This window comes from Poromitra crassiceps (assembly GCF_964638095.1).
Source record: "Poromitra crassiceps genome assembly, chromosome: 3".
NCBI lineage: Eukaryota > Metazoa > Chordata > Actinopteri > Beryciformes > Melamphaidae > Poromitra > Poromitra crassiceps.
Genome location: NC_139625.1, coordinates 41,607,367 through 41,621,976, shown reverse-complemented (window position 1 = coordinate 41,621,976; position 14,610 = coordinate 41,607,367). Strand labels below are relative to the sequence as shown.

The following is a 14,610-nucleotide window of genomic DNA, read 5'->3' as shown; positions in this document are numbered from 1 at the left end:
AACTTTGCATAAAAAAGGCTTGTATTTTTTAATATGAACAATAAAGAAAAAAAGAGAGACTCTCTCCTAGCTAGCTCGTCTTGGCTGCGTTTTGGTTTGGTCAAGCTAGCTAGACCTACACGGCTCTGGCTAGACCTAGCCAGAACCAGACCGGAAGTACTGCCATTTTGCCTTCAGCGTAAAAGCATGTCAGTTTTTATTCACAAAACACCACAACGCTGGCGTAGCCTGTGGGCGTGTCGACAAAGCTTTTAGTTTGAAAGTTCGATAGTTGGCTGGCCGTTCTAAAAAAATTATTCTGGCAGGCTTGACACTGGTGCAACTATTATGGTTGCACATTTTGTTGCGTTTTATTTATCTTAAAGGAGGCTTCGATCCTTGTGCTTTACTAATATAGTGACTATATGCCTTATTAGTCGGGATAGGTAACATGATAGACGTGTTTATGCTTTCATAGTAGGCTTTCAGCAACATTTGTCGTCAGGCCTGTTCGGGGTATTATCATCACTGTACCAAGTGTCTATACAGAAATGTCACTGGAGGACTATGAAAGGCATTTCGCCTCGCTAAACTCGGATTTGGGCAGTGAGTCTGTGGCCAGTGGGCGATCAGCGTCGACGGGCACATTTAGTGGCGAAGAGGAAAAGCTGCACTACATTCCTATCCGGATCCTCGGGAGGGGGGCGTTTGGTGAAGCAACTCTGTACAGAAGGACAGAGGTAGGTTTCAAGAGTTCATCAGCACAATTCTCTGTAACACGAGAGAAGTTCATATGTGTATCATACGCTATGCATAATAACGTATATGGCCTTATAAGGTTTGTTCATGTTTGTTAAAAAGTAATAGCCTGGCCCTGAAATAACTAAAACGTGACAGTAAAGCAACGCCCCCCCCCCCGATCATGAACACACACAGGCTGTGTGTGTTACCATCCGTTTTGTGTCATGTCCAAAGAGCAAGTTATACAGTGTAACTTCACTTGGAACAAGCACTATGCATTTAATACATTTTCACAGTGAACACCTTTGTTATTACTGCAGTGCAGGGAGTACAGGTTTTATGTACAACCTTTTTTCGACATGATGGGGCCTTGCAATTGCCTTGCAACAACAATTGTGGTCATCCAGTGATCACAAAATTGGAAATATCTTGATAATAGTGCTTCACCAAGTTCCCCTCCTGCTACATCGTGATTTAATGCCTCTGGCTAACTAAAGTGCCTCACTGTTCCTCAGTTTCCATACCCTTGTGAGAAATTCTTGAGTGAGAGCGAGATAAATGACATTCCCATGCCTTGCTTTCGTCTCTACTGTGAAAGAAGAGTTTACATATTGCAGCGAAGAGGTTCACAAACCCTTCCAGGTCAAGGCTCTCCCCAGATGCATGCACTTTCAACTGCACACCCCTTTTCTAGTGCCCCCCCCCCCCCAACCCCTCAAAATTTTCTCCCCAATTGTACTTGGCCAATTCCCAATTCCCTCTGCTGTCTTGCTCATTGCTCCATCCCCTCTGCCGATCTGGGGAGAGTTGTACACTAGCACATCCTCCGATACATGTGCAGTCACCAGCCACTTCTTTTCACCTGACAGTGAGGAGTTTCACTGGCAGGATGTAGCACGTGGAAGGCTCATGCTATACCCCCCAGTTCCCCTCTCCCAAACAGGCGCTCGCCCACACTCCCATTGATGAAGGTTTTGTTCCCGGGACCCTCCTATCTCAAGAGATTTCTATTGTCTGTCCTGGAGAGGCTCTATTTCAGGGGTGTCAGACTCATATTAGGTAGAGGGCCGGATTTGTTCAACTGAGACCTCATGGGGGCCGGATTTCTTTTTTTACTAAAATCAATTCGACTCATTTACCCATTTACTTCACAAAATAAATACTACTCTTTCCATTTCTCTTGAAACTGCCTGCATTCCGTGTCAACCTTTCTCTTTTTCGACAGCATCTTGTTGATTCCTTTGTTTTTTGGTAGATAGCCAATGCGCGATTCAATTCCAGCGTGGCATCATGGCGGCTTTGTTTACACCTGATGACCTACTGACATACTTCCTTGTAGTGCAGGTTAATTAACTTATGAATGAACTCTTAGCTTGCTTATTAGCCACACGTAGTTCATGATAATGGGGTGCGAATTTAATAATAATAATAATAAAAAAAAATATATATATATATTCCAAAACATCTCGCGGGCCGGATGAAACCTGCCCGCGGGCCGTATCTCTGACATCCCTGCTCTATTTGGAAGAATACTCCTTGTACTTTTTGTACTAGCTTCTAGTGAAGTATGCCTCTTGTTTTGCTAGGGTCCCTGAACCCCACTGCTGTAGTATTATTCCTGAGTGACATAACCCCCTCTGGCGTTCCCAGGACAACTCCCTGGTGGTATGGAAGGAGGTGGACTTAAACTGTCTGTCAGAGAAGGAGCGCCGAGATGTCATGAACGAGATAAGCATCCTGTCCATCCTGGAGCACAACAACATCATAGCCTACTTCAATCACTTCATGGATAAAAACACTCTGCTTATTGAGTTGGAATATTGCAATGGTAAGGAAATACAGTTTGATTGAGATGAGTTTGAATATTGTTGATCAGTGCCTAAATATTACATGGCTGTTATTACAGGGGGAAACCTGTATGATAAAATCAACCAACAGAAGAAGAAACTTTTCAGTGAAAAGGTATGAAACATCACAGGCAATTATTACATACACAAATCATGATACTCCAATATACTATATCCTTTTAATATGTTTTTTCTCAGACGGTCATATGGTACCTGTATCAAATTGCCTCAGCAGTCACCCACATTCACAAGGCTGGGGTTCTTCATAGGTAAGTTTCCTCTCTATTTTGTCACATTACATCTCCCTTTAAGATGTAATTGAATAATATGATAGAAATGAATGTAATGAGCATTGAGCAATGATCAGGTTCTCGGTGCTGGAGCCATTTTTCAGTGACATTGATATTTCTTGCAGAGATATCAAAACGCTGAATATTTTCCTGACTAAGACCGACCTCATCAAGTTGGGTGATTACGGCCTTGCAAAGAAACTCGACTCCCAGTTTGAAATGGCTGAGACTGTAAGTTGTTTCAACATGAAAGTTTTTCCACCATTTCCTGCAACATGTAGTCAACCCGGCATAACTGTAGTCCAGAGTCCACAGAGGCTACAGGCACAGGAGCCCAGAGTGATGAAAGCACACATCACAAATGTCAGCAGTGACAGTGCACAGCTAATTGCCTGCTGCGACCTTGGCCGGTGCTATTCCTGTCTGATGAGTATCCAAATGGGAGAGTTGGGTACACAATACATGAAGTTGTGGGTGTTTGCTAACTGGGAATTGACTTACTTTTTTCTTTTTCTTTTTTTACATTATTTGGATTCATTTTTAGATATTACAACCAAAAAGACAAAAAACAATCCCAAAGACCCAGCAATACACACACACACACACACACACACACACACACACACACACACACACACACACACACACACACACACACACACACACACACACACACACACACACACACACAATCACTCACACATACATCTGGGCGGGGTCCGGAGGCACATAAAAAACAAAAATTAACAGGAACCATCTATATATGAATACAATCAGGTGAGTCCAGAAATTTCAAAAGGGGACCCCAAGATTCTTCCCATTTATGTTGACCTTTTAAATGAAAGAATCTCAGTTTCTCCATATGAATGACTGAAACCAGCTCATGCAGCCAGTTTCTAAAGCACGGCGGAGTTGGTGTCTTCCATTATTTAAGAATAAGCTTTTTAGCTACATTAGTACCATGGTGATGCCCATCAACAGAGCTGTCAAAATATGCGAGGGGATGATTAAAGAGTCCTCCAAGCATCCAAAAAGAGCCAAGTCCCTGTCTGGACAAAGAGTCCTTTGGTAGTCCCTGTCTGGACAAAGAGTCCTTTGGTAGTCCCTGTCTGGACAAAGAGTCCTTTGGTAGACCCCAGAAAAAAAAGAAAAAATACTTGACCAAAATGAATGAATTCGTGGACAGTCCCAAACTAGTGCAACAGTGTACCATCATCTAATTTGCGCTCTTCCTCAGCTGGCCTCCTGACCGTCTCCACCTCCCGCCTCAGTATCATGAGTGCTAGGGCCTTCAGCTGCACCGCATCCAGACTCTGGAACTCCCTGCACCCACACATCCGACACCATCAGTCTGACACCATAACCACATTCAAATCCCACCTCAAAACCCACCTGTTCAAACTGGCCTACTCACTTTAATCATATACAGCACTCAATTTATGTTGTCTGCCCGCCTTGTATCTCCTGTCTTTTCTTTTATCTACGCCCGTCTTATTTGATCTATGCTGGTGTTTGCCATGCTTGTTTTTTATCTGAGTATGATCTTTTACAATGTTATGTCTCTTTTATGCATTGTACAAAATTGATTATGATGATGATGATGATGATGATGATTATTATCAGCTTGTCTTTTTGTACTCTTTTTTTTTTTTTTTTTATCCAGTGTGTGGGGACCCCGTATTACATGTCGCCTGAACTGTGCCAGGGAGTGAAGTACAACTTCAAATCAGACATCTGGGCCATGGGATGTGTCATTTTTGAAGTCTTAACTCTCACCAGAACATTTGATGCAACGGTAGGTTTGCATCAACAACACAGCTTGTTTCAGTTATTTGATTTCATCAGTATGCTGATATGTTTTACAGAATGTATTAACTGTGCTGTTTGTGTCCAACCAGAACCCTCTGAACCTGTGTGTGAAAATAGTCCAAGGCAACTGGACTATGGAAGTGGACTCAAATGTATATTCTTCTCCATTGATCAAGCTGGTGTACGAGTGTCTACATCAAGTGAGTGGATCAAGAGTGTCCTGTTTCAGATTGCTGTGAAACAAATGGTTTGATGTCAGTTATTACATACTGTGATCTATTTGTGTCCCAGGATCCTGCACAGAGGCCCACAGCTGACCAGATTCTGGACCAGCCAATCATCTCCTGCTGCAGACAGTGAGTCGGTTGAGAGATAAATAGTGTTACGTGATTTCTTGAGTGGAAGATGTTGTGTGGATTCTGTAATGAAATAGATGAAATAGAGATACAGGTCATCTTTAAACTGCATTAACATGTGTCTCATTGTGTCCAGACTCCACATATCTTTTAGCTGGATTACATTTACACCTGGTGTTAAAATTAGTCTCATGCATTGGGATCAGATTTCTCTTTCCCCGTCCGTCCGTCCGTCCCGTCCCTGTACATGTCCTAAGCAAGTGCTAAGAAACAGGCATTTTTCAGAACAGTCATGGACAATATCTGTATCATACGTAACGTGACAGTGGAGCATAGGGCTGCTAGTTGACTTTATTTACTTCTGTTACAAGAAATAATAGTTGACTTCCATTTATGTAGTTCCTATATGTAGATTGAACACCCACTGCATTTACACTCATTTGTTAATGTGGTCAGATGTGAATCTGAGCTCTCCCAGAGGTGGTTTGAGTTATTGAATGTCAATGTATCTTCGGACTTCTACAAACGGAGACTGTCATGTCATGTGTAAAACCTCGTTTGGACAATCAGTTTTCTCTGTTAAAGGAGCAAAACTATGGAACAGTCTACCTACTGAGCTTAAAACTCAACACGATTTTTATGTTTTTAACAGGGGTATTAACTCTAACCTGACGCTGCCAGATGGACGGTTTAGCTTCACATTACGTTTCACTAAACCAGGATTACGTTGAGAGAATTTTTTGATCTCGCGAGGTTATCCATCTTGCAAGCAAGGTTATATTAACTCATGGTTAAAAGAGAAACAACTGTGTTCTCACACATAATACCCTTGTAGACCTCTGGTGGTACTCTGTGTATTATGTCTGTATTGTGTGTACATCGTGCATACTGCATTGTATGTATGTACATCCTTGAATATTTGTATGTATAGCTTTGCTCATGTGGTTTTATATTTGATTATGTTTCTTTTTGGGTATGTCCTCTGGGGTGTATTTTAGTGACTTTCTGTAGTGACTTTCTAGTCAATATATTTGTATGTATAGCTTTACTCTCGTGGTTTTTTATATTTGATTTTGCTTCTTTTTGGGTATGTCCTTTTGGGTTGTGTTTTGGTGTAGGAGTCGCCTGTGGACAGGTGTTGAAAATTAGCGTTCCGCTATATACACTTAACACTGTGTATCTGGTTACTGTGCATACATGTATGTTTCATCTCCAATGCTCTGTGATGTCCATATCAAATAAACTTAACCTAACCTAACCTAACCTTAAGTGCATTTACACCTGGATTTATGAGTTTTTGCACTATCCGATCGCAGTCCAATCATCCAGGAAGCATCTTAATGCCAGGTGTAGAGGGGGCTGGTATAAAATGTCATATCTTATGCCCGAGTGCAAGGGCAAGTCTGTGCTAGTTTCTGGCACTCAAAATCTCCCTTTTTTCTTTTAATGACCACTGGCCACTGGGTCAGAACATCAAAGGACTTGTTTCAGTGACCCAGTCGTAATTAAAAGAGAATTTTTTTTTTTGATTTTGAGTGCTAGAAACTAGCAAAGCTTTGCCCTTGCACTTGCACAGTCATGCCCTTGTTCACAACCGTTTGCTCTTTCAGGGAGCTTGAAGACCGAGTTGTCTTGCTAAACTCAGCAATGAAGAAACCAAAGTAAGTTGTTGCCAATTATTTCGTAGTTCTACTAGGACTAGGAGCCTGTTGATTTTGTCCCTTGAGGATGATTCTGATGCGTTGTCCTATCTGTGCTTTAGGCTGAGTACCCCGACAGAGAGCCGTGCTGCCGTGGTGACAACACGCTCCAGGGAGGCGTACTTCTGGGGCGGGGGAAAGTTCACCCCCCAGAAACTGGACACTTTTAAAGGGGGCACCGGTGCCCAACATGTGTGTGCAGGGGAGAATCACTTTGCAGTGGTGACAGTAGAAAAAGAGCTGTATACTTGGGCTGTGAGTATTAATCCACTGTAAGACAGATGCACTTGATTGTAGTGTATATTCTACCAAAGCCAGAGACTCTGGAGGTCCACACTGTGAGCTTTCTCCCCTCTCTTATCAGAATGTCCAAGGTGGGGCCAAGATGGTGGGCCAGCTGGGCCACGGAGACCAGTCCTCGTACCGGCAGCCAAAGAAGGTGGAGGAGCTCCAGGGGAAGGCCATCCGACAGGTGGCATGTGGGGCCGACTTCACGGCTTGTGTCACCGGTGAGTGAGAAAATGTGCAAACGGCTTCTCAACTGCAAAGACAGGAATTTGAGATCAATCTAGTCAAAAAGCCATGCTATTGAATGAGCATGCTGCTGCTTTTTCAGACGAGGACCAGATGTACATGTTTGGGTCGGACTACTATGGCTGCGTCGGAGTGGAGGGTAGGCTGGGCATGGAGGTCCTGAAGCCGGTGCTCCTGGAGTTTTTCGAGGAGCGGCTCGTCTGTCAGGTTTCCTGTGGAGACAACCACGTTGTGGTGCTGACTCAGAGCGGGGACATCTACTCATGGGGCTGCGGAGAGCATGGTACATAGCATGAATGCTGGGAACTGTATGTTGTGTTTAGCTGATTTCATTAGGCCTCTGCCAAGCTCTGTTTCTGCTGTTCCAAATTTAGCCAGCAGGTGGAGACAGCATCCTTTTCAAGAATCACTCAGTTAAAGGAACACTTACAAAATCAGTAGCATATCCAAAAACTGTAAACAGTTTTGCAAGCATTCATTTAGTTTGACAGTTATTGAGAGTTGATTTGAGTTAAGTTGTGGAGCAGTGATGTCATTCATGCACAAATTACATCACTGGTCCACAACTTAACTCAAATCAACTCTCAGTAACAGTCAAACTAAATGAATGGGATATGCTACTGATGTGGTAATGATACAAAGCTGATTAAAAATCGGCAAAGTGGCCCTTTAAGAGTCGTTGCTCTTCAGCTTTTTTTCTTTGATTGATCTCTGATTTCCTGATGCAGGGCGTCTCGGCCTGGAATGTGAGGATGACTTTTCTTCTCCCATGCAAGTAAGACTGTGTTCTTTGTACTGGCATATCCATCACTAAGCCCTAAGTTCACTAAGCCATTTTAAGCAAGCTCATGGAGAAAATATTCATATGTTCAGCTAATACTTTGCAATGTCCTGTCTGTTTGCGGTTTTTCCAGGTGGAGATCCCCAAAGGAGCCACAATCTCCTCTGTATCATGCGGGAGCGACGGAACCTTCTTTTTGACTGAAATGGGGAAGGTCCTGGCATGTGGAAACAATGAATTCAACAGGCTGGGTCTGAACCAGTTGATCTCTGGCCTCAAGAACCACCCAGGAGAGGTTAGTCTGATATACTGGAAGTGCTTAAAACCCAGAAATAGAGATCCTTGAAGACACGGCTGTGTTTGAAAGTGTTCTTCTTTCCTCCACATCAGAGCTACCAGGGGATCCCATACACCACCACACTCACCCTGGTGAAGCAGCTAGCCCGGTTCAAGATCCAGGTTGTAGCTCCAGGGAAGACCCATACAGCTGCTATTGATGGTACTGCAAAAAAAGAGCCTGACGTTTGACATGTGAATTGAAATTGCCACTATTTTGACAAATCATCATTCCCTATGATCTGTGACGTTTTAGAACGCGGCCGCCTGATCACCTTCGGCTGTAACAAATATGGGCAGCTGGGTGTGAAGGACTTCAAGAAACACCAGGGTGTCCAAGTCCTCGTGGGACCGTTTGGGGGGAAGGAAGTGACCAAAGTGTCTTGTGGAGATGGCTTCACCATTGCAGCCACTGAGGGTAAAAACCCATACAGGCTCTGGTGCACCTGTGGAAATGTTCAAAGCAGATATAGCTGGGGAGCTATCAGCCCGCACACTCACCGGATAAAAAAAAGTTTTAGGTGCAAGGCACAAGAGTTTCTATAGAGCAGTAGAGAAGGAGCCAGCACTCAAAGATGTCCTTTTGAGGGTTTTTATTCCTGTTTCAAAGTACAACGTACGCGTTTCAGCGTTGCAACGCTGACGAAGGCTACGTGCTGAAACGCGTACGTTGTACTTTGAAACAGGAATAAAAACCCTCAAAAGGACATCTTTGAGTGCTGGCTCCTTCTCTACTGCACCTGTGGAAATGACATACAGGTCTTTCTGGATATGTGACCAAGATTGTGGGAGTTAAGGTAGCTGTCATAAGCATTTGCATTAGATATTATTTCCCCAAGAAGAAGACTGCCTAGGCTGTTTTGGCCCTGAGGATGTACTAGCCTTGTTCGAAACCATTCCCTATTGCAGAAAATAGTGGACTATGTACGGTAGTATGTTTGCTAGTGTCCGAATTCTCAACACTATAAAACACCCACAATACACTGAAATTGCTAGTGAACAATGAATAATGTACCCTACATTTTCCCCCATATACCATAATGCAATGCAGTCGTTTATACCAGTGGTTCTCAAACTTTTTTCGGCTTCAGTACCCCATTCCCCTGATTTCTGAATCCAAGTACAGGACCCCCTTTACCCAACTACAACATTTTGCCTAGAAAACGGCAAGAGAAAACTATAGCATATGATGCAATGAATGAATGATAACCCACCTTTTGAAGCATATAACATTACAAAATAAGAAATTGAGTGAAAGAGTTGCAATAAGTGCCTCCTGAGCAGATCTACTTTAATGTTTCATTTATTTTCATGATTTATTCTTATATTTTTCCATTTTCTCCTTTCTCTCAAGTACCCCCTGTAGTACCTCCATGTACCCCTAGAGGTATGCGTACCCCAGTTTGCGAACCACTGGTTTATACCGAAGGAGAAGAAGAGTGAGCTAGTGTCTGAAACTCGTTTGATCGTTTCCCATATAGTTCACTATATGATAAACACTACATGGGGAATAGTGAGTGAGTGAATCAGTGAACCATTCTGAACACGGCTATTGTCTTCTGATCAGTGGAACCTACTTCTGTTTCATCCTTGCAGACAATCAGATCTTTGCATGGGGAAATGCAGGAAATGGGCGACTTGGAATGCCTCCTGATAAGGGATTTGGCTCTGAGGTTTGCCCTGCCTTACCAAGGCCCATCTTCGGCTCTCTGCACCATGTGCCAGACCTCTCTTGCCGTGCGTGGCACACCATTCTCATAATGGGTTAGTAATCACCAGATGCTTAACTATAATGCTCACAGCAGCCAGGAGACTGTTAATTAATTAATTTTCCTTGTATTTATTTTCTTCCTTCACAGAGAAAGTCCTCAACTCCAAGACCATTCGCTCTAACAGCAGTGGACTCTCAATCGGTAGTGGTAATAACTGTTCTCTGGTCACTGATTTGTGTATCCCGGCATTTTCTTTACTTGATGAGCAAGATACTAGTTCATATTTGGTGTATGTGTGTCTGTGTGTATCTATAGGACTGGGTCAGGAGGCATCTACAGCCACAGTGGATCTCGAGATGGAGCCAGGTGTAGCGACGGAGGTTCGTGACAGAGGTCTAGGTGGCACAGTGGAGGCTGATACTGAGGGGCGCCTCATGGAGACACCCATGATGTCAGTGGCAAACCAGACTGGGGACAGCTCCTGCCCTCTCTGGCTTCGAAAGGTTTGTTATCCTGAAAGCACTAAGAAATCAGGAAAGCCTGGTTCAGATAATGATGATGTAACATCTTGCTATCTTTGATGATTTTCCCCAACCAGGAGCTCCAGGATGCAGAGTTCATCCCCATGCCGCTGGACTCCCAGACCTCCACACCTGACTGCCTTGCTTCTTACTCTGAGAGCGTCACTCTGCCTTATGAGGAGCTGCAGGAACTGAAGGCTGCGGCTGCAGCGGTTACCACCGAGAAAGGCCTCTCGGTAATATCCCATCTGTTCACACTGTTCTTGACAATATCACTTGTGTTCTCACCTTTGTCCTAAAGGATTTTGTGATTTGCGTTGATATAGTGGTCACGAAAAAATGAGTTTGTTTAGAGTTAACTCTAGTCTAAACCTTAGCTGATAGACACTTCACACAAAAAATAAATATTTAAAGAATTGTACTTTATGTTTTAACATTTTAAAATTATTATATTATATTTTCCTGTTTGGCATTTAAGTTACATCTGGCTGATACACATATACTGGTAACACTTTACAATAAGGGTCACTAAATTAACTAATAAGCATGAACTAACCCTGAGCTAATGTTTATTTACTCTAACCCTAAACTATAAAACAAAAGCATACATTAGTACCTAATTAACATGAACATCATTATTAAATGAATACTAGACACATAAGTTAACTGTTACTTAAGGGTTAGTTAATGGTCACTATTGTGTTACCCATATACACATATTGATGGTGTGTTTACACTCCACTACTCCACAGACTAAACGAATGGGCTGTGATAAAGTCAACGGCTTGGAGGAGGCTGACGTCTGTAAGAAACGAGAATCAGCTGCATGTTGCAAAGCAAGTAGCGAGATCACACAGGTATCAAACCTACATACTCTGCACTGCATCATGAACCAATGAGTACACCCCGTTATCACAGGATCTGACTTAACAGCTTAACGTTACACCTTATTTTGCAGCTGCGAGAGATGGTCGCTCGTCAAGAGGGTAAGATCCAGATGCTGGAGAAGCAGGTGAGATGTTTTTCTCAGAGGCCACCTCAGTGATTTTTTGATCCATGTGAGTGAATGACAGTTGAACGTGTGTTCTTGCTATATATAGTGAATATATAGTGAATGACAGTTGAACGTGTGTTCTTGCTATATATAGGTCAGTGACCAGCTGAAAGAGAACGAGAGGCTCTGGGCCGCAATTAACCGTCTATCGGCAAGAGAAGCCGAATGTGAAAAGAACGGAAACCACCATTCTGATCGTATGCTTGGGGATGGAGGAGGAAGAGGAGGCGGAGTCACAAACCATGGGGGCAGATCTGCAGGAGCTAGTCCATGAGCTTCAACCTGCAGGCGCCCTGATTACGGGAGAAGGGATAAAACTCTTCGCACATATCAAATTAAACAAGCCGGTTTGAGGGCAGTGCTGGCAGTCAGTGCAGGACAAAGTCCACATGTGCAGAGATATTAGAGTTGAGACACAGTGGAGTTCAGTAATCGACAATTACTTACAATTACATCAAGGCAGCCTCATGCCAACTCATGGTGTGTTAACGTCATACATGCTTGATATAGCGCTGCATGATCATTGAATATGTAAGATAATACCTTGCACTCTCATATGCACACATCGCTTCACCTGGGTGCAGTGATCAAGCTTTAGTTTTCCACAGACTGAAATGTTGGCTGGATTCAACATGAAGCATCTGACCTTGACACCTGCAAGGGACAATCTGATCATAGTGTTACTCTGCAATGTGAATATTAAGTCAATGGTTTGGTGGTGTTTTCGCCATCTCAGTGATGTCTGCACTGAGTTTCTAGTCCTATGCCGCAGATGTTTTGTTACCATTTCTCACATAACAGGTTCATACCAGCTCATGATGGTAGCTAGGAAACCTTTTACTAATCCATCCTAATTCATCTTTAATAGTTATTCCAAATAAAGATGGGCAGCGGGTGTAATGTCCAGATTGCTCATGACTCATGTCAATGGCATCTTCCAATGTGAAAATATTACTTTTTAGATAAATTTATTCAGAAATATTTCCAATTAATTTGATATTCTAAAAGGGGGAAATGCCAAATACAGTATAGCCTCTCAAACATTTTTGTATTTATCATAGATAGTGCCTTACCAAAAACATTTTAGTTTTCCCATGCAAATCTTTACTTTTTAAATTTGCATGTCGTATTGCCATATTTACAAAAGGCATTTGTGTGAAACACGGAACTACTGATTCATTTTTAACACCTAGGTTACTTATTGTTGTTGCCTTAATTGATTCTTGAATTTCTATTGGTGTACCAAATATAGGTAAACTTCTTTGTGACATGTATGAACACTTGAATAATTTTCTTAGAATGTAGAAAGCAGTAAGACATATACAAGCCTACATTGCAGCAATACTGTTAGTATTTTCATAATGCATTTTTAACCATTTTATGTCTTTGGTACTTCTTGTTTCTGAAATTTGTTTTGCTCTATTTTGCATAATTTGTGAAAGGAAAAGTCTATTTGCATTGTGTGTATTTGTTTACTATTGGTCTGCTTTGTTGTTTCTTGAGTGTAATCACAATAACCAAAAATGTGCTTTATTTGTTTATGGATAACATAAGCTGTTGTCTCTTGGTCAGTGAGATGTCAAATCATTATAACACTGGCAACATTTTAATTCAGTGCAATGCAGTGTAGAAGACAGTCAAAGTGCCTTAGCAATGGAAACCAAAAATAGTGCAAATTATGACAATGTTTTAATGTAGTTGGATGTTTTTATACAGTTTGATGTCAACATTTAAAAAATATGCCTTATATTGTTTACCAAATATTGATGAGATGTCAGTGGTCTAAATGCTCAGTCATTCACAGACACTGTTATTTCTTGCTTTGTGTAAAATAAATAAATAAAACCAACAGCTGTCTTTTGCTATGTGTGCAACATAATTTTTTTTACTAGAAGCTGCACATAAAGACACATAAATGATAAGTGCAATAATTCAGTTTGCTTCTACGATGCTGTTGTACCTGTAAATGGCCAAATGATCTGTTGAAGAAAGAAAAAACATTCACAGAGATCAGAATATGAGGCAGAAAAGAGAATAAGAACAAAATGCTGATAAGCAATGAAATCAAACATATTTTTAACTGGCCTAAAAGACTCATGGTTTATTGACGGTAGCGAGGTGGTGGAGGGCGACTCTTGATGTTCTGGCACTTGGGGATGTGTCGTTCTGCTGGCCCGGGACCGAACCGCCTGGAACAGTGAGGGCACGTCACGTAGTCAGGGTCCGGGGCGGATGGCTGGGGTTGGGTGCCACCTGGGACACGACCCTGATGCATGGTCCTAATGAACACCTCGTGGTTCCTCCTCCAGTTGTTCTTTTTCTGAAAAAGAAGCAGTCCACCACAAAGAAAAACCTCAGATACACCAACAGCCTATGTAAGAGGAAACCCCAAATCTGTGTAAAGCCTGACGTCTAATGTTCACACAACTGAAATTGCCGTCTGCTATTGGCTGATCTTTGTTGCCAGATGATGCCACCTCCTATAAAGTGGGGTCCATGACCGAATGTACAGTATGATCATTTTGGTCATGGGTTTCATACACTTGGGTTTTATTACACTGTAATAAAACATCTAAAAGCAAAAATCGTATCAAATGGAGGACCCTGGGTCTAATTTGTGTCAGTTTAGGGGTCCTCGACGTGAAAACGTTTGAGAACCACTGAGTACAACAGGTGATGACATCACCTGGCACCAAAGATCAGCCAATAGCAGATGGTAATTTCAGTAGCAGGATTTTGACCAATATTAGATGTCAAGCTTTACATAGATTTGGACGTTTAGTTACTCTTGATTAATTCCTCAGTTGAAAGATTTGAGAATGATAGAGAAAACGACAGGCCTACTTCTGGAGTGCGGCTTCTGTCATGGGTCTTCAAGAACTCCTCGTTGGACGTTCCCTTGGTCCTGTGATTGTAGGAGTTGAAGACTTTGCGGTGGGACTGTTGTGCC

General features: G+C 42.4%; 1 protein-coding gene across 2 annotated transcripts; it reads left to right on the top strand.

Annotated features, from left to right (window-relative positions):
* Positions 1 to 317: 317 nt before the first annotated feature.
* On the top strand, positions 318 to 13,491 carry nek9 (NIMA related kinase 9). 2 transcript variants are annotated; one of them, XM_083632794.1, is made up of 23 exons: positions 318 to 719; positions 2,371 to 2,548; positions 2,627 to 2,682; positions 2,766 to 2,836; positions 2,983 to 3,088; positions 4,521 to 4,652; positions 4,756 to 4,866; positions 4,958 to 5,022; positions 6,633 to 6,683; positions 6,785 to 6,977; positions 7,087 to 7,231; positions 7,339 to 7,539; positions 7,985 to 8,031; positions 8,171 to 8,332; positions 8,428 to 8,536; positions 8,630 to 8,791; positions 9,970 to 10,137; positions 10,233 to 10,286; positions 10,401 to 10,588; positions 10,684 to 10,842; positions 11,359 to 11,463; positions 11,565 to 11,618; positions 11,755 to 13,491. In XM_083632794.1, exons 1-23 carry the CDS (start codon positions 531 to 533, stop codon positions 11,932 to 11,934), a joined length of 2,886 nt encoding a protein of 961 aa, XP_083488920.1. In that variant the 5' UTR covers positions 318 to 530; the 3' UTR covers positions 11,935 to 13,491. The 2 variants fall into 2 exon arrangements, with proteins under 2 accessions (XP_083488920.1, XP_083488919.1); XM_083632793.1 differs by having other exon boundaries at positions 10,233 to 10,292.
* Positions 13,492 to 14,610: the final 1,119 nt, after the last annotated feature.

Coding starts and splice junctions, on each gene's coding strand:
- nek9 (XM_083632793.1), top strand. CDS start 531: ATGTCACTGGAGGACTATGAAAGGCATTTCGCCTCGCTAAACTCGGAT. Junction 7,540..7,984: donor ATGGGGCTGCGGAGAGCATG/GTACATAGCATG, acceptor TTCCTGATGCAG/GGCGTCTCGGCCTGGAATGT. Junction 10,589..10,683: donor GCCCTCTCTGGCTTCGAAAG/GTTTGTTATCCT, acceptor TTCCCCAACCAG/GAGCTCCAGGATGCAGAGTT.